Genomic DNA, 20,981 nt, shown 5'->3' with positions numbered 1-20,981 from the left:
CGCTAATAATCTATACATGTTTTTAGAGCAAAAATAATTATGATATTCAAGGCAGAACTTCTTGGAAAAAGTAAAGAAATAAACATAACAGCCTGGAAAAAATTGTTTTCCAAAAAATATGACCCTGTGTACGTTTTCCAGGATATACAAGTTTTTCCTGAAGCAAAATATTATTTTATCTTCTTGGTATCCATAAATATTCCTGGAGCAGAAAGGGTAAGAAACTTGGAATTCAAGTGCCTGGAAAAAATCAATTATTTAAAAACAAAATTAAAAACGTTCTCCAGAACAACATTTTAAGGATTTTGAGGTACTGCTTGGAAAAAATAATATAATTTAATAGCCTGAAAGGATTTTGACTTCAAATATCGGGAAATTAAAGAATCAATTTGGGAAAAGCTTTTTTTTTGCTTTTTCTTGGATGAAAGAAAATTAAATTTTGATTTAACAGACTGCAAAAATACCTATTCCTGATCTGGAAGAAGTAAAAAACCTCAAGGAAAAAAAATATGTATTTAAAAAACACAGGTAAATAAAAGATCCCTATGACAGGCATATAATATTTTCTGTTTCATTCACGATTTTGAAAATATTTTTAAGGAAAAATTACATTTTAACTTATGCCAAAATTAAAAGTGTCAAAACTTCCTGGAAGAAGAAAAATAGTTAGATTTCAACTGTCTGGAAAAAAAATATTTATTTCAAAAATTCTGGAAAATCAAAAAATTCTTAAGACAGGACAGTATAATCTCCTTTTTTCAAAAAAAAAATACACTTTTCTGGCTTTATTTAATTTAGCGGAATTTATCGATTTTCTGAGAAACCACATAGGCCCCCAATAAAATGGTTACCCTGTACAAAAACTTGAACACCAAAATCTCAATGGCAGTAAGTTTAATTGTTCTTGCAACTTTGAAACGCGATAATCCGGAAACTAAGGTTATTAGGAGGTTGAATCAACTTTCTAAAAACATTCATTTAGTGTCCCCCTTACAAATAAAATTGACGTGTCTTTTCGATTTTCCTATTTTTAATTGCAAGAAAGATATTCAGAGAGGGAAGTTTTCAAATTGACATCCAACAGTCTCACAATGTTGTATTACATAATGAGTTAGGAGCACGGAGTATAGCCTAGCACCAGCACCATATAAGAATAATCTACTCAGAACCTAGGGTCTTCTGATTAATTTAAATAGTGCTACTAGTCTGTAAAGGTTGTTAATTTGATATTAACCAAATACTAGAAATTACCTTTCTCATTATGATAATAAACGGGTCCCCTGGGTCGCATATCATATGACCCCCAAGAACTGTTCCTGCTGGGCGCTATTCTGGTGTCCCCCGACCCCCACGAACTGTGCCTGGACAACTCGTTCTTCTCCATCACGACCGCGCTATCGTAGGAACTCCACGAGCTCTGCCTCGAAGGGCAATCCCTCCTCTGCTGCTTCTTTTCCTCCTTATCAAACACTTTATCGACCTGATTCGAAAACGGATCGTTCGTGCCGCGATGAGATTCAGGAACTTTAAAGACACTATTATTGCCCACTACCACGGTCGCACATTGAGTCACTATCACCGCCGAAGAGGTCCACATGTTCGCCTCACCTACACTAATTACTTTATCGTTTTGATCACAGATTACGCTAGAACAGCTTTTCGCACCGTCCTCCTCCACTTCCTCACTTTTACCGAGGATCGTTTTGACTTCTCCGGGGTCCCACTGTTCGGCGGTGACGACAGTCTTGCTGCTACTTAACTTATTATTACAGGAACTATTTTCGGTGGTGCCCATTGTTACGTCCGGTTCTTTCGTCGGATCGTGGCCGGGCAGGTGGATGATTTTATTCGGCGAAACACTGTAAGATTCTCCGTTATCACAGGGCATCAACACGTGACGGGCCAAAGACGCTTTACTCTCTTGGACGCTTTCTTTTGAGGCGCTTCTTTGGCTTAAGTCTTCCAGGCTCATGAAACCTGCAAATTGAAACAAAACATTTAGGCCATCGTATCAAATCAAATCAAAACATGGACAAAGCTTCCTGCTAGATAAAAAATTCAGCACTTCAATAGTAACTAAATAATGCTTAAAAATTACCTAAATCTAAAAAGTTATAATATAAGTAGTAGAAAGAAGAAGATATTAAAGCTAACAAAATACAAGCTTTTTAATAAAAAAGGCAAACATCATAAATATATAACAAAATTATCACAATAATTAAAGTTTAATTACCAGAAACAAAATTAAAAATTGACAAGAAAAAAAGAAACAATCAATGATCAAAATATTCAGTAAGACTATAAAATGCTTCATATTTAAGGAGTGATGCAAGAGACCTTTTGAAGCAAATAAATACTGGTGCAGACTTTATATTACTTGGAGATGGTTGAAAATCTTAATAATCTAAATTTCTATATATTATACTAATAAATTAACTTATATACATAATATTAGTTTAACTCCTCACGAGAATCGTTATTACCTGGTGAAGATTTAATGCCTTCCTTAATCTCCCTGGTGGTCAAATTATCCGGAGACCAACTCTTGGGACGCGTTCCCATTTGCCTCAAGTCCTGTCCGGACAAAGTCGACTGGAGATCGTACGATTTCGACAAAACCTGGACGACCACCGGGGTGGGTTCTCCACCCGCCATCACCGCTTTCTCCACTTTCGTACCGTTAGTCGGAGATTTTAAATTAGTTTCAGACTTTGATCTCTGTAGTTTTTCTTTGTTCTTCATTGCATCCAATATACCTGCAAAAATGCTCGTTTATTATGAATTTAAACATGTCGTTACGCTATGGTATAACTTAGAACAATGATTTGTTCAAGTCATTGAGGTCAAGATTTTTGACATTTTTATATGACGAATACGGCGAGGCTACTTTCAACGAGTTTTCTGTAATTGACATTTAAAATGTGATATTTTTGACACTTTTCACTTGATCTAAAATTGAAACAGTCATGTCAGTAGCCAGTGATTTTCCAGTAATAAGAAACATTCTTGAATTCTTTGATTAGTAAAAATATGCTTTTAACTAGCTGGAAAAAGAACTTTTTTTTGTTGCTCTCCCAGGAGTAAGACTACATTTTGGAATAATAGGAATTATTACATTTTTCTAGATTTTCTAAATTCTAGGCAGTTTTGCTGAAAAATTGGAATATCCCTGTAAATAATCAAGATTCCGTCTGACCACGTTCAAACTTGTTCATATGTAATTGAAATAATTTTCTGCTCGCAGGAAGTACGATTTTCTGTCATAAAAGGAAAATGTTTCGTTACTTCCTAATAACACAGTACACTAACCTTGGAAAGAAAGAAACACTTCTTAGTTCACTAGTAGGACTAATTTTTCCTCCCTAGGTGAATAATGCACTGTTGCATTCAGATTGTCAAAATACTTTTATATTTCCTGCAACTTCTTGGAATAGGAACAATAAAATTTTTTTTTCGTCAACTACTCGAATGAAATAGAGAAATCATTGTATTCTAGGCAGTAAATTCAAAGTTTTATTAGTCCCAGGTAATGAAAAAAACGACTGCAACTAATTCTCTTTTCAATTTAAAAAATGTCTAAATTTGAGTATACTGGAGTGTTTCTGCAAATAATCGAAGCTTTATTACTTCTCACAAAATGAAAAAATAATTTGATTCTTTCAGGCAGTTTTTCAGGCAAAAAATGACACTTTCAGTTAGATTTTCGCAGGACCCCTACGTTTCTGTATAGCAAAGCAGAAAATGGTATATACCAACAATAAGGCGTACAGGAAATGTTTTCGTCCCCGGGTGAGTAATTACTATTATTCCGATTACATTCAGAATGTTGAAATACTATTTTAGGCAAATCGTTAAGCAGTAAAATCAGTCCCCTGGAAGAAACAAAATCTGGTTTTTTCATTAATTACTTGAGGGAATTAAGGAAAAATAGTGTTTTAAGAAGCGAAAATCCCTTGGAAGTTCCTGGAAGAAAAGAATTGCAATTAAGTCATTACAGGTAATTCAACTGCAAGCTACTTCTACTGCTGTGTATAAAGACTGATATTTTGGACACTGAATAAATTATTTCCTGCATTTCTGGTATAAATCCTGTTCATAGAATTCCCTTCAATTAAAATATGTTCAGAGGAATTCTTGAAGCTGGTTTTAATGATATTGATACTGAGATAAAGATTTACGTAGTTAGAAAACACTTTTAATTAAAGTATATCACTTTGTCTTGGCAAATTTTCACTATTCTCGGCGATACTTTTATAAATTGATCGGAAATTGGATTCTTAAAAAGGTTTTTTGGCAAAAAATGTTAATTCCATTATTAAAACAAAATTTAAAGTTTGACATTATGGTGATGATGATAATGCTGATTATGATTATATTGATGTTGGAGTAGGTACATTAATAATTTAATAAATTAAATTTAAAAACTAGCTTTAGCTTCTTGTATAAAATTTGGTTTCCAGGGTCTTACTTTTTGTAACATTTTTTATTATATTTCAGTCTTTTTAAGCCGAGAATTTAAGTATTGTTAATTTTTTTCAAGGCATTCGATAAAATATTGATTTTTTTAAAATTATTTCTGTTTTCCTTTTTAATTTTTATTTTATTCCTGCAAATTTTTTTTTTTTAAATCATCTAATAAAAGAAAATTATATTTTTCTTAATTTTTTAATGTTTTAAATCAAAAAACTGTTTTTTATTCCTTTTCCTTAATTCTGCTTAAATTGATTATTTCTATTTTATATGGTATAGGTATAAAGAATATTTTAAATAATTTTATTCTCTATTCTAGCAAAAAACTCCTAAACCCTCTATTTAAAACTAGGACCTGAAACTTTCATTAAATTATGTCGTTTTTTTCCTCATTTTACGACAATTATTTTATATATTAGCATTTATAAGCAAATACTTTAAAAAATATCTGTATATTTTTATTTGGCAATTAATAACAATCTGGAAAATGCTGTTTTCCAAATACTGCCTAAATTTAAATAAAACAACTTTAATGTTCTGGAAAATTGGAAAACGTATTCAAGACCATAAAAAAATGCAGTTTTCAAGTTAATTCACTTAAAGCCATTTTCCAGGCTTCCCTTCATTCCGCAATGGAAATTATAAAGTATATCAACAGCCTAGAATAAACAAAATAGGAATTCAGTCCTGAAAATTTGAAATTTTTAAATGTCTTTAAGATAGTAGAAAATAATTATTTTGTCCAGGAAATACACACATCAAAATGGTCTAGGGAACACATACAAATATGTTAATATTTTTGAGAAGATTGGAAAAAAGTTAATTATTGCAATTTTTTTTACATTATTCGAATAAAATAACAATATAATTATTAACTTTTTTTTGTAGATTATAATTAACTCATAATTTAGGGCCCAAATAAAAATAAAGAACAAAATCCCATGTATTACCGTTTATTAAAAAAAATTATAAAAATAAAAATTTACCAAATACAAATTAAACTAGTAGCCAGATGGTCCACCTCTATTATTAATAACATTTGGCATCGCCTAGGCATACTTAAAATTAAATTATTAATTAATTCTTGGGGCAACTCCTACCAAACATGTGTCACAGCAAGACGAAGCTCCAGAGCGCTTTGAAAAAAGTCAAATCGTTGAAGAAGTTGCCTTTTTAACCAATCACAAACATGCTCAATTGGATTAAGGTCCGGTGAAGTAGAGGGCCAGGGTAGAAGATTGATTTGATTTTCCTCAATAGCGATTCGTACAAGCCGTGCTCGATGTGGTGGGGCATTATCTTGTTGCAACAACGAATTTGGGCCCATTTCACGTAAATATGGAACAATTACAGGCAGTAGTATATTATCCCTATAACTTATTCCAGTCATTGTATTTTCCACAAAAATGAGGTTCGTTTTTCCGTCAAGTCTAATGCCACCCCAAAACATTCCGGGCATGACGCAAACGACTTTTATTTCCTTCCTCTCTCCAGACACGAATTCTACCAGAATCAGGATAAAATGAAAATCGAGACTCATCCGCAAAAAGAACTGTGGCCCATTTTTCTTGAGACCAATTAACATGTTCTTGGCACCACGTTAATCTTGCACCTCGATTTCCTAAAGTTAACCGAGGAACCCTTAGGGGTCTTCTGGCATGAAGTCCTCTCTCATGCAAACGGTTTCTAATAGTTTGACCTGAAACCTCGACGTTATGCACTCGTGAGAGCTGCTGAACCAAAACAGAGGCTGTTACCGTGGGATTTCTTTGAGCTTGCAAAGTTATAAAACGGTCTTGGGCAGGTGTGGTAACGCGCGACGGGCCTTGATGCCGTTCTCTAACATCATTTGTCTCTCTATATCTTGTCCACAAACGGTTAATTACACTGGGAGATGTATCCAAAGCTCTTGCAACGTCTCTTTGGCTTGTTCCTGCCTCAAGCATTCCGACTGCTCTTAGCATTTCCTCTCGAGTTAAATGTCGTCTTTCCATTTTTATTGAATAAAAACTAAATCACAATTGTTCGGTTGGAACCAAAGAAAATGCGATATTGCGTTAGAATTTAAAAATTATAATCTGCGTTATTTAGACAAAATGTGCAAGTGGCAAAAAACGCTGGTCTGGCATGATTTTTTGTACCCAAATATTTATTTTAGTTCGTTGGTATCTTAATATTAAAGGTAGTATCTATTCCGTATGAAAATATAAATATATAAAAATTTATAAGGCGAAAAAAATCTTTTTTCTAAGTGTTCCTTAGGCCATTTTGATGTGTATATGAGTATTATAAACTTTTTTTTAGAATAATGTGTACAGGAAATCCTGAGGATGGATTTAAAGACGAAAAAACTGATTTTGGGTTAAGAATTTAAGTACTTTTGATTGGGACTTTTTTTGCTATTCTAAGGAGTATTTTTTTACATCTTGAAATTCCAATTATTGACACACCTCACTTCCTATAAAAGTTTTTTTTCCTCTCTTTAGTTTCGTACCTCACACCTTTTACACAGCAAACAATTTTTAAACTGAATCTTTCAGTTCAAACGAATCCGTTCTTGCATGACCACCCTGTTTATATTAGTACCTACCTTGATAAGTTTCCAGTTGCGTCAAAAAGTTAGTATTCGGTTTAATACAGCTACGTTTCTCCTTGACGTGATGCAATGCCTTGTTGAAGTCCCAATTGTAGGCCTTCATAGCGTACGCGATCACCACACTGGCCGATCTACTCACTCCCATTTTACAATGTACTAAAACCTGTTAGAGAAAGAAACAGAAACAATTATTTATTTAGAATATATTATATTATACGTACTTTTGAGCCTTCGTTTCGCGCTTTTGTGATGTATTTAAATGTGTCGTCCCAGTGTTTGAGCAGGTCCGTTTTCTCGTCGTCGTAGACGCGCACGTTCAAGTAGTCGAATGTGCCCGGGAAAAAATTGTCGATTTCCCTTGTTACGTTCAATATATGGCGAACCCTAAAACAGAAAGTTTAGATTTTAAACTACTTGTTTTATAACTAATCCAAGGGTGGTTAAGTCCTAACTTATAGTTAAAATGTTAGTAGTGCTTCAGTAGGTGAATAGTTTTTTCAGGCAGTTCAAAAATCAGGTACTTAAACTAATTTCCTGATACAATCCCGTTCTGCTTGGAACTCTTCAAAATATTTAATTTGTATAATTGAATGCCCCTATAAATAATCACCACTTTGTCTTGAAATATTAAGTAATCTGCAACTTGAATAACCTGATAAGATTCCATTTAATATACAACATGAATTTAATAACAATAATAATCGTAAAGTTATCCGAACACCTGTAGGCCAATCAGTGAGCGTAGCGGTCTGCAAAATAGAATGTCAAGGATCCAACTTATTTTAAAACTGGTTTTTATCGCGTTATTACAAACACACCTAAAGGCAAAAAATATTGTACAAAAGGTCGAAAAACAACGATTGATTTAATTGACTCATTAGACAAGTATGATGGATGTAGTGGATGAAATTAGATTATTTCTAGATAAATTAAGGTATCATCAAACCCCTTAAAGAATCAGATCGATCAGAAAAGAATCAGTGGGCCAAATAAAACTGAGGGTTCAACTTCATTACTTTTGCTAGAAAATGCCAAGTTCTACCACCATTTGGTCGAAATGATATTCTTCATGAAACCTATTGGAATACCAGGCTAAATCAGCTAATAAATATTTCCCATATAAATGTGGACTGGCAGCTCTGGAATTTTGTATTTCTTTGTAATTAATCCAAAACGAGTTCTTATGACTTTGCATCAAATTTCTAATCCAGGAAGATTAAACGAGAGAGGTTAAAATTTAATTATGGTATAACGAATACAGTTGTCTAATTGGTATGAGAAATGGAGCTAATAATACTCATCTGAGTCTCAATTATCAATATTCAAATGATACTTTTCGTATAAGGGTCTGCCATCTCAGTTCTTCGGTATAGAAATCAATGTTTTAACTTGACTAAAAAGAGACCGCTAGTGTTTCAGCTTATACAACTTAACTACAGTTCCACCTAAATTACACATATAGTAAGCCGAAAGGAGAGGGATTAAGTGAAAATTTCTGGAAGGCTTAAGAATATTTAGATGACACTTACAGGCAGTCAAAGTGACTGAGAATCCTGGAATACTCTCAAATTACTTACAAGTGTACAGAATAAATTTCTGAATTCTTGAAAGGCTCTTATAGACTCAGATTCTTGGAATAGACCTTTACATTACCTTGAAATGCCTGGAAGAACTTCGTAAGTAATTAGAAGACACTTACAGATAGTCAAGCTGACTCAGAATCCTAGAATAGACCCTTAAATATCTTTTAAATGTCTGAAAGAAGTTTGTGAGTACTTAGGAGACTCTTACAAGCAATTAAACTGACTCAGACTTCTGGAATAGACCTTTAAATTACCTGGGAGAAGTTTGTGAGTAGCTAGGATATTCTTACAAGCAGTCAAACTCACTCAGACTCCTGGAATAGATTCTTAAATATCCTTCAAGTGCCTGGAACAATTTTGTGAGTATTTACAAGACTCTTACAGGCAGTCAAATCAGTGCAAAATTCTCGTTCTCTTTTTAACTTAACGTTTTGCCTACGATTTTCTATTGCATGGTATTTTGGCACCCAAGAACGAAATTGATCAGTTCTGTATTCTATTTTAAAGTATATACAGGTCTAGCCAACTCAAGTATAGGATATCAATGTATTAACTTAGAATAGTAAATGTAAGGCATAAGTTGAAAAGAAAACGATAGCATTTCTCCCTCTAGTAACTAGAGTATCGAAAGAAAAGCGAGGGTGGAAGATAGATGAAGCATTTGCGTTATTAAAGAAATTTGCTAGACGTGTATCACAATTTCAGTAGAAAATATTCGTGCCGTAATGGAGAAATGGAATGCTATAAACTTCATGTCCTTTGTTTCCGATAATTCTCCATTTCATATGCAAAATCATCCTCCTTAGACCCGAGTATCATGGACGATCGTAATGAAATTATGCTTTTCGTATACAAGTCTGACCAACTCAGTTCTTAGGTGCGCAAAAAACAATGTATTAACTAAACAATAAATTAAAAAGGGTACTTTGTTTCTCTCTGAACTAACTAAAGTTTGACCCAAATTGAGAAAACTAAGAGGCGAGAGTGGCTCTAGTGGAAAAATAAATGCGATATAATAGTCCTATTTATACCAATATTCCTCGACAATTTTGTATTAGTCTTGGGTGCGTAAATCAATGTATAAACTTGAAATAACGTTTCTCCTTTTGCTACCTACATTGAACCTAGTCCCGATTTTTGCCCCCACACATCTCTTACCCATTTCGTTGCAACTCTTCGTAATTGCTTGCGTTCCACTCGGACCCCAGATAGACATGGTCGAAGATCTCCGTAGGCGCGTCCATTTGACCGAGGATAACCAGCATCTCTTGATCGATGAAACTTTTGTACTCCCCGAGGTCCATGTCCAGTTCCTCTTCGAGGCGAGATCTGATAAACTTTGAGGTCACCTCGTCCAGGTCCACCGACATCATGATCTCTTTTAGGGTCGAACGAATCACCTGAAATATTTTTTTTAATAAGATACCTATTTCAGGGCTTTTTTTTTAATATTATGAATGTCATTTTTTTCGGTACACTCAAAAAAAGCCCCCTTGCGCAAAAGTCGTCTACGCTTTTGACTAGAAATTACTAGAGGCGAGAGAAATTATTTGATCCTAAGTGAATTTAAATTGTTTCAAGTAAAACTCTTCTCTTCAAGCAATTTTGAATTTCTTCTGAAGGTTTAAACTAACAAAGTTCCATTGACACTACCTTGACAAGTGACAGATAATTAATATGTCATTTGTCAAACGTTCGTTGGCAAATGAGAGGTAACTAGTGTATTGATTGCACGAACTTTATAGATACACCAGTGCTAATGTAAATGACCAAAAATAACCGCTGCCTTGTGGCCGCCATTTTTATGAACATTTTTAGTGCCGCCAACAAAATATATTAAAATGGAGTTAACGACGCCGACGTATGACATGTGATCTGTCATAAACTTAAGTATAAAAAGTTGTGATTCGTGCAGTGTCGTGCACTCATAAATAACGAAATCCCTCGCGTTCCTTAATTTTAAAACGCCTTAAATTTATATCTTTAAAATATGACTTTGCAGGAGGATATTGTCTTATGTTTTGGGAAGCTTTCCTCTTAAGGAATCTAGTATTCATTGAGTCGCGAAACTAGTTGCCAGTAAATAGAAATTTTGAAACATCTATACCTTTCTTTTCTAAACCTTACCTCAATACGTGTAAGATACAAGTTAAGGTTATAATAATATAAAACACATCTTTTAAAGTGCATGCATGTATGTGATTCTTAAACAAGTACTAGAAAAATATCAGAACTAATGAAATTATCTTAAATTCTTAACTAATTGTAACTTTCTATTTCGTTTTTGTGAATATAATCTACAAAAAACTTTAGTTTTGTTTATCTACAATTGGCACCACTGAAATTTGTCGGAGGCACCAACATCGAAAGGACACAATCACGCAAAATGGCGGCCCCCTAGTAGTAGTCATTTACTTTTCAACAGATTGGAAGTCCAGGATATTTATTAAGTTCGTGATTGATTGCCATTGGTCAAAGACTTGTTGAGTGTCATCAATTTCCTTACTTTTTCGGTTTCCTCCCGTTCGGTTGGTCTCGCCCTCACCGAGTCTGGTGAGGGCGGCCTCCTGGACTCCAAACAGTCCATCGCATGCCACTCGTTCAGACACGACCTCTCAGATGTGACGCCCTCCTCGTAGTGTTCCACCCATGAGTGAGTGCCTCCTCCCTGGTAGTAGTTGCCCTCGCGAGCTTTCGCGCTCACCCTGTGTAACGTTTGTAGGGCAGACCTGAAACAGAGTCAGAAAAAAAAACCATTTTAATGACGTTAAAGGTATTAAGAAACGATTACGGAAAACCGGGTTATTAAACAATGGACAACTAAGAGTTGTTACGTCACTTTTGGGTGCCTCTCACCTCGTGCGAAGGTGACCGAGCATAATGAGGAATTAATGGAGACGTTATGACTTACTATAGACTAAATTTTTGATTCTTTCTATGGTGGCTATTATGGGATTGTTGCAGAATTTATAAGAAATCTGAAAGAAATCAAAGTAGGTAAAGTACTGGATTTTTAAATGTTAGTTACCGATAATTTTTGAATCAAATATAGGAAAATACATAATTTATTAAAAGAAAAAAAAATTAACCGCCTCTGTATTACTCTCTGTCGTTTATCTTTGTGCAACTTATTATACTATACATAAAGCGTTAGGAAAGGTGCAAATCAACCTAAATTTAATGAACTTTGATGACGAAGAGTCACATATTGAAGCAGTCACGAATAAAAACAAAAACTTTCCTTCAAATGTCAAAAGGCGTATGATTTATTGACTATGAGCAATTTTGTGAGTGTATTGGTAGTTCTATATTTATAAAATGTTTTTAATTTTTAAGAATTATTTAAATATCTTCATATTAATAAAATTTCCTATAGTTCTCAGGGAGTCGCCTTTTTGAGTCCGTTGTCCCCTACATTATACAAATGTACTCATACTATAAAATTAATGGAAATGATTATGACATATTTTCGTCTATTTTGGAAGAAATGATTTTTTTTTTTAATGAAAATGAAATACAGTATTAAAATTAATAAATAGAGTACTATGGAAGTCAAATTTTTGCCCTTTCGTTGATCCCTCTAAAGTAGGTATTTCAAATTAATAAGGTTGTTAACATTAATAAATATGATCCTAAGGCAGTCAATTTCTCGAATCCTCATTGGTCTCTATATTATACAGATGTAATGCCAGGTTGCTTACTCTATATGCTCTAAAATTAATGGAATTAAAGAGGGCTAAAAATTAGGACTTCCCTTGGAATTTGTTGCGTATGTTGCCTGATATTTGAGAGCCTTTAATTCAAAAAAATATTTAATTTTATTAATGAAATATAGTAATATTTAGAGAGCACCGAAATGTAGTTTAAATATTTAAAAAAAATCATAAGAACCCTCGTTGACCCTTATATTATGTATGCTGTTGTTTACTCTCTGTGTTTAATCATAGGTTGAAATATCGAAGACTAACAATAAGGACTTTTGACCTAAAGTGATTTGAAAAAAATAAATATCAATTAAGTATTATATCTATATTAATTAAATTATATAGTCCACGAACCCTAGGTTAATAATAGCTTTAGTGAATTAATTTATTATTACAATCCTATATGACAGTTACCTTACTGATTATTTCTATCGCCATGAGAAATAAAAAACATTTTATTCTTTTATAACGGTCTTTATTAATTAAAAAAAAAAATCAACTGCCTGGACGAACTTAATTAATTTAAATATTCGTTGCCTATTGAGTCTCCACCTTCCGGATATTTACCGTAAAAGAGCAAATAAACCCAGAAACATCGTCTCTTTATTTATTTATAATAAAAATAGCAATGACGGAATAATTAGCGTGGAACTCATTTTGTCTCTTTTTATATTGGCGACGGTCAATTAAATCCTTGTCGGTATACAGGAAACCGATAAATTTAAACTGCCTACATGAAACGATCCGTCTGTTGTCACATTGATACAATAGATTTCTTTTTTTTTTTAATATAAATGTGGTTTTAGCAACCCAATAAGCGCGCATGTCGTTGTAGATTTTTTTTTTGGGTTTTACTTTCACCTTTAATTGATTTGATATTTATTGCTATAGACATATTTTTTGACCCCGATTTCATAGGTAATTACATAGATGAATGGATAAGCCAGCCAAAAAAGAAAAGTTAATTTAGACCCATACAGGGTGGACCAAATCTATTGATTTTATCACCATTATCAACACTTGTATGGTATTGGAATTTTATAGTGGCAAGGAAAAAAGAAAAGAAGACATTGACAGATGACTTAACAACTTCCTAACCCGGTATGCATCTGTATAACATAAAGACTAAAGAGGACCCCAAAAATACTATATTTGTGATGATAATGATCTACATAATAATATACTTATAATGCATGATAAAAATTAAATATTTTTCTGAATTATAAGTAATAAAAAAAAATATGTGGTTGCTTTCAAAATATCACAAAATGCCCATAATTCAAAAATCAAGCAACATACGCGAATTCCAAGGAAAGTCCTGATTTTTAGCCCTCCTCAATTCCATTGATTTTACAGGATACATGATATACATATGTGTGTATAATCTAGGGACCAACGAGAGTTCAAAACTTACTGCTTCAGTACTAAATTTATTGATATCAAATTAAATCGAATAGATTATAATAAATTAAATAAAAATAGAAAGATTTATTGTTCTACTAACAACTTAACAAAATTCCTTATCAAAGTCTTTATTTTTAGTCCTCGTCAATTTTTTAAAATTTTATTGTACAGAGAGTAGGTCATCTAGTATAGGAGATTCGGCACCAACGAGGGCTCAAAAACTTGACTGCCTTTAATTATACTTTTTAAAGATTACAACCGTATTTTATTTTTTATTCAATATTATGATATATAGATATATTTTTTTTAATTAAAGATATTAAAAGAAAAGTATTTAAAAAAAAAATCATAAAATGCCCGTAATTCAAAAGTCCCGGTTTTTATTCCTCGCCATTTCATGAATTTATATCATAGAAAGTAGGCAGGTTAATGAATTTTTGTACAAATTTTCAACTCTCTAACTTTCTTGGTTTTCGAGTTATGGGTATGTTGGTAAGATTTTAAAAAAAAAATCACATTTTCTCAAAAAAAAATTATTTTTTCATCTCCCTGTACATTTTTTGAAAAACGCTGAAATAGGTCTCCAATCATTTTAATTGAGGAATTTTTGTACCAATTTTCAACTCTCTAACTTTCTTGGTTTTCGAGTTATGGGTATGTTGATAAGATTTTTTAAAAAAAAAATCACATTTTCTCAAAAAAAAATTATTTTTTCATCTCCCTGTACATTTTTTGAAAAACGCTGAAATAGGTGTCCAATCATTTCAATTGAGGAATTTTTGTACCAATTTTCAACTCTCTAACTTTCTTGGTTTTCGAGTTGTGGGTATGTTGGTAAGATTTTAAAAAAAAAATCACATTTTCTCAAAAAAAAATTATTTTTTCATCTCCCTGTACATTTTTTGAAAAACGCTGAAATAGGTGTCCAATCATTTTAATTGAGGAATTTTTGTACCAATTTTCAACTCTCTAACTTTCTTGGTTTTCGAGTTATGGGTATGTTGATAAGATTTTTAAAAAAAAAAATCACATTTTCTCAAAAAAAAATTATTTTTTCATCTCCCTGTACATTTTTTGAAAAACGCTGAAATAGGTCTCCAATCATTTTAATTGAGGAATTTTTGTACCAATTTTCAACTCTCTAACTTTCTTGGTTTTCGAGTTATGGGTATGTTGGTAAGATTTTTAAAAAAAAAATCACATTTCCTCAAAAAAAAAATTATTTTTTCATCTCCCTGTACATTTTTTGAAAAACGCTGAAATAGGTGTCCAATCATTTTAATTGAGGAATTTTTGTACCAATTTTCAACTCTCTAACTTTCTTGGTTTTCGAGTTATGGGTATGTTGATAAGATTTTTTAAAAAAAAAATCACATTTTCTCAAAAAAAAATTATTTTTTCATCTCCCTGTACATTTTTTGAAAAACGCTGAAATAGGTCTCCAATCATTTTAATTGAGGAATTTTTGTACCAATTTTCAACTCTCTAACTTTCTTGGTTTTCGAGTTATGGGTATGTTGGTAAGATTTTTAAAAAAAAAATCACATTTCCTCAAAAAAAAAATTATTTTTTCATCTCCCTGTACATTTTTTGAAAAACGCTGAAATAGGTGTCCAATCATTTTAATTGAGGAATTTTTGTACCAATTTTTAACTCTCTAACTTTCTTGGTTTTCGAGTTATGGGCATGTTGGTAAGATTTTTTTTAAAAAAATCACCTTTTCTCTAAAAAAAAATTATTTTTTCATCTCCCTGTACATTTTTTGAAAAACGCTGAAATAGGTGTCCAATCATTTTAATTGAGGAATTTTTGTACCAATTTTCAACTCTCTAACTTTCTTGGTTTTCGAGTTATGGGCATGTTGGTAAGATTTTTTTTAAAAAAATCACCTTTTCTCTAAAAAAAAATTATTTTTTCATCTCCCTGTACATTTTTTGAAAAACGCTGAAATAGGTGTCCAATCATTTTAATTGAGGAATTTTTGTACCAATTTTCAACTCTCTAACTTTCTTGGTTTTCGAGTTATGGGTATGTTGGTAATATTTAAAAAAAAAAAATCACATTTTCTCAAAAAAAAATTATTTTTTCATCTCCCTGTACATTTTTTGAAAAACGCTGAAATAGGTGTCCAATCATTTTAATTGAGGAATTTTTGTACCAATTTTCAACTCTCTAACTTTCTTGGTTTTTGAGTTATGGGCATGTTGCACATTTCTGAGTAATATACCAACGAAATTCCAAAGAGTTTCTTTTTTAATACTACTAAAATTAAATGATTTTTTTGAATTAAAGGCGTTTAAAAAGAAAGATGTACTCTATTCTAAAAAAAAATCACAAAATGCTCATTCCAAGAGAAGTCCTCGTTTTTAGTTCTCGTCAATTTTACGGATATATAGCACAGTCAACCCGGTATTTATCTGTATTATATAGGGACCAATGAGGGCCCAAAAGGTTGACCTCCTTAGTTACTACATTTATTCATTTTAACACTGTATTTAAATATCTTCTTCAATATTAAGAAAATATTTTTTTTTTCATTAAACGCATTTAAAAAAAAATTACGAAATGTTCATAATTCAAAAACCAGACAACATACATATTTAACACTTCAGAGAGTCTTTACATTTAATCCTCGTTTTTTTTATAAATTTCATTGTGAACCCGACAATATCCATCTAGAAATAGGGACAAACGAGGGCTTAAAGAGTTGACTTTTTTAAATAATTTTTCGTAATAAATACAAAAAAAATTCAAAAAAAAATTACAAAATTTAAAAACCAATAGTTTCAGTTATTTTAAAAAAATATACAGGGTGACGACAAAAGTAATTGTTTGAAAAAAAAAAAGCAAACAGGACACCAAAAAAACTACATATTTATCATTTTATAAGCTTTTGTACTTGACCCACTTAGAAAATGAGATCCAATATATTGACTTTGATCGATCGATTGATATTACAAACCTTTCGTCAAACCATATCATCGAGGCAGTCCTTTCAAAACATCTCCTACCCCCGTGCACCACCATTATCACTCCTCAACTCCAAAACTGTAGGTTTATATATTATCACCACGTAAATTAATTCAATTAGAAAACGCACCGATAGTCCCGTCAATGAAACAGTAATTAACAGACAAAAAAAAAATCGATTTCATTGAACGTTTTCAACCGAACCGAACATGGAGGTCCGCCCTCGTCAACCGCCAACACTCTGTATATAATATAATATGTTAAACCGAGTTTACCATTTAAGAAACTGACGGGGAAGGGGTGAAGAGGGGACGCCTTATAAGGGTGTACTGCAAAAAAAATTATGTTTTTAAAAAATGGAATTTGTGGTCAGCGTAATAGGAATGTTATAAGGTTTAGAAAAGGGTGGAAACAGGAACAGGAGAAACATGACTAATGAAATCCATTACTCATGGATCAACGCCGAAAATATAAAAGTGATCAGAATAAATATAATGAGTTGCAAAGGTCAAAGATGGCTAAACATAAATGGCTTAGAAACAAGTGTGGCGACTAAAGGAAATCGCTGGTGTATTCAGGAGACAGAACACTGATATACTAGTCGATCAACATGGTAAGAAGAGAGGTACAAGTACATTTTTTAATTCTGAGAGAACACTGTTTTGATGGTCTATTAGCTATCACCAGAGAGTTAGTAGATTACACCATACACAATACTAAGAATAATAACTAACACAGTGGACCCAGATTTGGAACTCTTTAACCTATACATAAATGAATACGGTACTGACGCTTTTGGACTATTCACTAAGATTTACAAATAATGAAAGTATCCTAAACAATGGCTGTCTTCAGCTTCCATACCCTAACCAAAGAAAAAGAACGCAAGAACATGTGTAGATCGTATTTCTTTATGAGTCATGCTCTCAAAATATTTCTGAGGCTGTTTACTGGGTATAAGAGGCGATAATAACAATGCAAGTTCTGATATATGTGATTTCTACGGAAGATGTAGGCCATGCTCTATATTATATAAAAAAGCATTTGATAAAGTTCAACATGATAGCACAGCTTAGAAAACTGGATTTGGTTGAAAAATTGTGGATGAATAATATTCGATATGCTGATGACTCATTTCTCGTTTCGGATAGCATGATTAAATTACATATAGCATGGTTTACAACTCCTTAGCATAGTGGCCCAAAATAGTAAAGCACTGGGTTTAAATTTTAACACCAAGAAAACTACGTTCATATTAGTAACAAGGGATGAAAAAGATCGTGTGAAATGTGTTAGATCATGCATTTAGTATATAACAGGCTTCGATTCTAATTTAGAATCTTAGATTGAGATTCATACACTGCTACATCTGGTCTGTTGTTGTCTATGGAGCTGAGTATTGGACTCTCAAGACAAGTTAGATTATCAAATTAAAAGCATTTAAAATTTTATTTGTATTCTCAAGATCCTATGGATGGCGAAAGTAAAAAATGAAGAAGTTTTAAGAATAATAAACAAAAACTGTCAACTCTTCGACACTATTAAAACAGGAAAAATAGCTTACTTCGGTCATATTATGCGCAATGAAAAATACATTATCCTACAATAAATTATCGAAGGACAGATCAAAGATAGAAAAGGAATTGAGAGAAATATGATGCCATCAGACAATGGACGAGTTTACATAATAGCTAGATTTGAGACAGAGTGGCAATGGAGAATAATGGTCACCAATATATTAATGGATTGTAGATCAATAAAAAGAATAATCTCCTGAAAATTATGCCTGAATAGAAGATATTTATGTATCTGCCAAAATATGTCTAACGAGTATCGCGTTTTGTTTCAAAAATATTAATATTCCTGGCATACCTATTAAGCAAACTCATTTTCTTCCTTTCAGGCTATTCAATTACCTTTTCAAGGCAATTTAAGAAATATCTTCTGTTTCGGGCAATTAGAGACAGTTTTATTCCTTCCAGGCCTTTAAATTCATTTTTCCAGGTAATTTATTATAACTTCCAGGCAGTCCAAGTTACTTTCTATCAGTCTCCAGGGTTTTCCAGAACAATTCAAGGAAGCAATGAAACGATTGGTTGACGTAAAAATGACAGCTGGACAGAATGGAGGCCATCTTGGAAATAATTTCCTATAATGCGATGCAGAATGATACAAATGAGAGGGGTTTAGTTGGAAGTTGAAATACGTTGAGTACAGCACATTGTGAACTATCAGGATATTATGACTGGTGAGTGTGACATGAGCCTTTAAAGGTTTCACACTAGTCCTATAATCAATAATTTTAAAACTGAATCAATAGAACTTAAGATATTGGCATGCCAACAAGAGACAAATAATATTTTTCTTACAAGCACTCCTGGAATGAGAATTCCATTTTCTTGATTTTTGGTGAAGGGATTGTAGTCGTTTCTTTAGAAAAGACTAAAAGGATCTTCAGAGAAGTCCAATGATTCATAATTTCAAAATTGAATTAATAGAACTTAAGATATTGCCATTTCAATAAGAGACAAATTGTTTTTCTTCTTACAGGCACTCTTGGAATAAGAATTCCATTTTCTTGACTTTTGGTGAATGAATTTTAGCCATTTCTCTAGAAAAGACAAAGAAAGTCTTCAGAGAAGTCCAATAATTAATAATTTCAAAATTAAATTAATGCAACTTAAGATATTAGCGTTCCAAAAAGAGACGATTTTTTTTTCTTCTTACAGGTACTCCTGGAATAAAAATTCAATTTTTTTGACTTTTGGTGAAGGGGGATATTAACCATTACTCCAGAAACGACTAAAAAGGTCTTTAGTTGAATAAGCAATTGGTATTCTAACAAGAAACGATATTTTTCTCACAGGAACTCCGGGAATAAAAATTCAATTTTCTTGACTTTTGATGAATAGATTTTAGTAAATTCTTCAAAAAAGATTAAAATAGTCTTCAGAGCAGTCTTTAAATCACTAATTGCAAAAATATGATCAATAGAACTTAAGATATTGGCGTGCCAATAAGAGACAAATTATTTTCCTTCTTACAGGCACTCCTAGCATAAAAATTCCATTTTCTTGACTTTTAATGAATGAATTTCTTTTTGTTTGGTTAATTTAGTGTGATGTTTTTAATATTCTGGGATTGAACACATATAACGCCTTCCTTCGCTGACCCTCAAATTACCTCAATAACCCGCTAAAAACGCGTTTTCGAACCGGTCAAAGACGCTACAATCGCCCGCGTAGCGACCAGACCAGCATTAACTAAATCGCACGATTCGACAAAAAAAAATCCCTCAATTCCTATTATGCTTTAATCGAATATCGCATAGTCGGGAAAGAGACGATGATCGCCGCCACGTCACTCTTTATCGTTCGGAATTTTCTCAAAGACTGACCAAAGTTGACGGGGGAAAAAACGCAACAGAAGAAGGAATCGACCATGAAACCCGGTGCGACCCACGCGGACTTCGTCCCAATATGGACACGAGGCGGCTTTCGTGTGTGATCGTTATGGTCGTATGATACATTTCTAAACCGATCATTGTTAATTCGAAATCGGATCATGTTTGAGAGAAGCCCAGGATCTTCTGGATTACATGATTATCCTCCTGGTTTTGAGTGTTTGTTGTGATAATTAACTATGAACTGAAGTTGCAATATTTCAGTACGATACATACAAACGGCCTTTAAGTTTCACATCCTGCCCACGTCTGACGTCATAACAATCGCAATATACTCTGCTGAACCCATTAACCTTTAAAAGAGCCAAGTGAACTTTAGAAAAGGTAAGCAAAGCCAAGACTGAAATAAAAATATCGATTCCTAAATGGCTGGCAACAACTGGAACAAGGAAACCGCCTTTCATTGACACTATGTGCCAGAAGGGCTATTTTTAGCCAGAAATTGTTATTTTTAAAATCGGGTTTCTTTTTATTATACCACCTGTGCCTTTGTAAAGCCAAACAAAAAAAAAAAAAAAAAACAGGAAACTTGTTTTGGATTATCCAACGTAAATATAAATAATAAATTGAAACAAATATTCGACGCCCATTATTTATTTATTGCGAAATCAAACAGAGATATGAGTTCTTCGTAACGCCGTAACCGTCAACTATTGTTATGCGGTGCTATTTAATTTCTATTATAGAAAATAAAAAAACTCCCAAGGATATCCAGGTCTTTGTTCGCGTTAAAATAACAATAAACCTTAATTTTCTGCTCGTTCATACAAGGAAATCTTATTGATGAAACA

General features: G+C 32.7%; 1 protein-coding gene across 4 annotated transcripts in view; it reads right to left on the bottom strand.

The window, feature by feature from the left end:
* The window catches only part of LOC126740807 (protein phosphatase Slingshot), a 200,221-nt gene that overhangs the window by 11,696 nt on the left and 167,544 nt on the right, over positions 1 to 20,981 (bottom strand). For 2 of the 4 annotated variants that reach the window (XM_050446988.1, XM_050446989.1), the window contains 6 exons: positions 11,156 to 11,378; positions 9,808 to 10,049; positions 7,288 to 7,450; positions 7,061 to 7,229; positions 2,484 to 2,756; positions 1,252 to 1,977 (listed from right to left, as the gene is read on the bottom strand). In XM_050446988.1, the coding sequence (XP_050302945.1) occupies positions 1,252 to 1,977; positions 2,484 to 2,756; positions 7,061 to 7,229; positions 7,288 to 7,450; positions 9,808 to 10,049; positions 11,156 to 11,378 (1,796 nt within the window). Of the gene's footprint in view, positions 1 to 1,251; positions 1,978 to 2,483; positions 2,757 to 7,060; positions 7,230 to 7,287; positions 7,451 to 9,807; positions 10,050 to 11,155; positions 11,379 to 16,719; positions 17,057 to 19,910; positions 20,117 to 20,981 lie in introns of those variants that run through there. The other 2 variants (XM_050446990.1, XM_050446991.1) reach the window with 2 other exon arrangements.

The sequence above is a fragment of the Anthonomus grandis genome, chromosome 9, assembly GCF_022605725.1.
Source record: "Anthonomus grandis grandis chromosome 9, icAntGran1.3, whole genome shotgun sequence".
Lineage (NCBI taxonomy): Eukaryota > Metazoa > Arthropoda > Insecta > Coleoptera > Curculionidae > Anthonomus > Anthonomus grandis.
The sequence above is the reverse complement of the archived record's forward strand: the minus strand, read 5'-3'. Positions and strand labels throughout refer to the sequence as shown.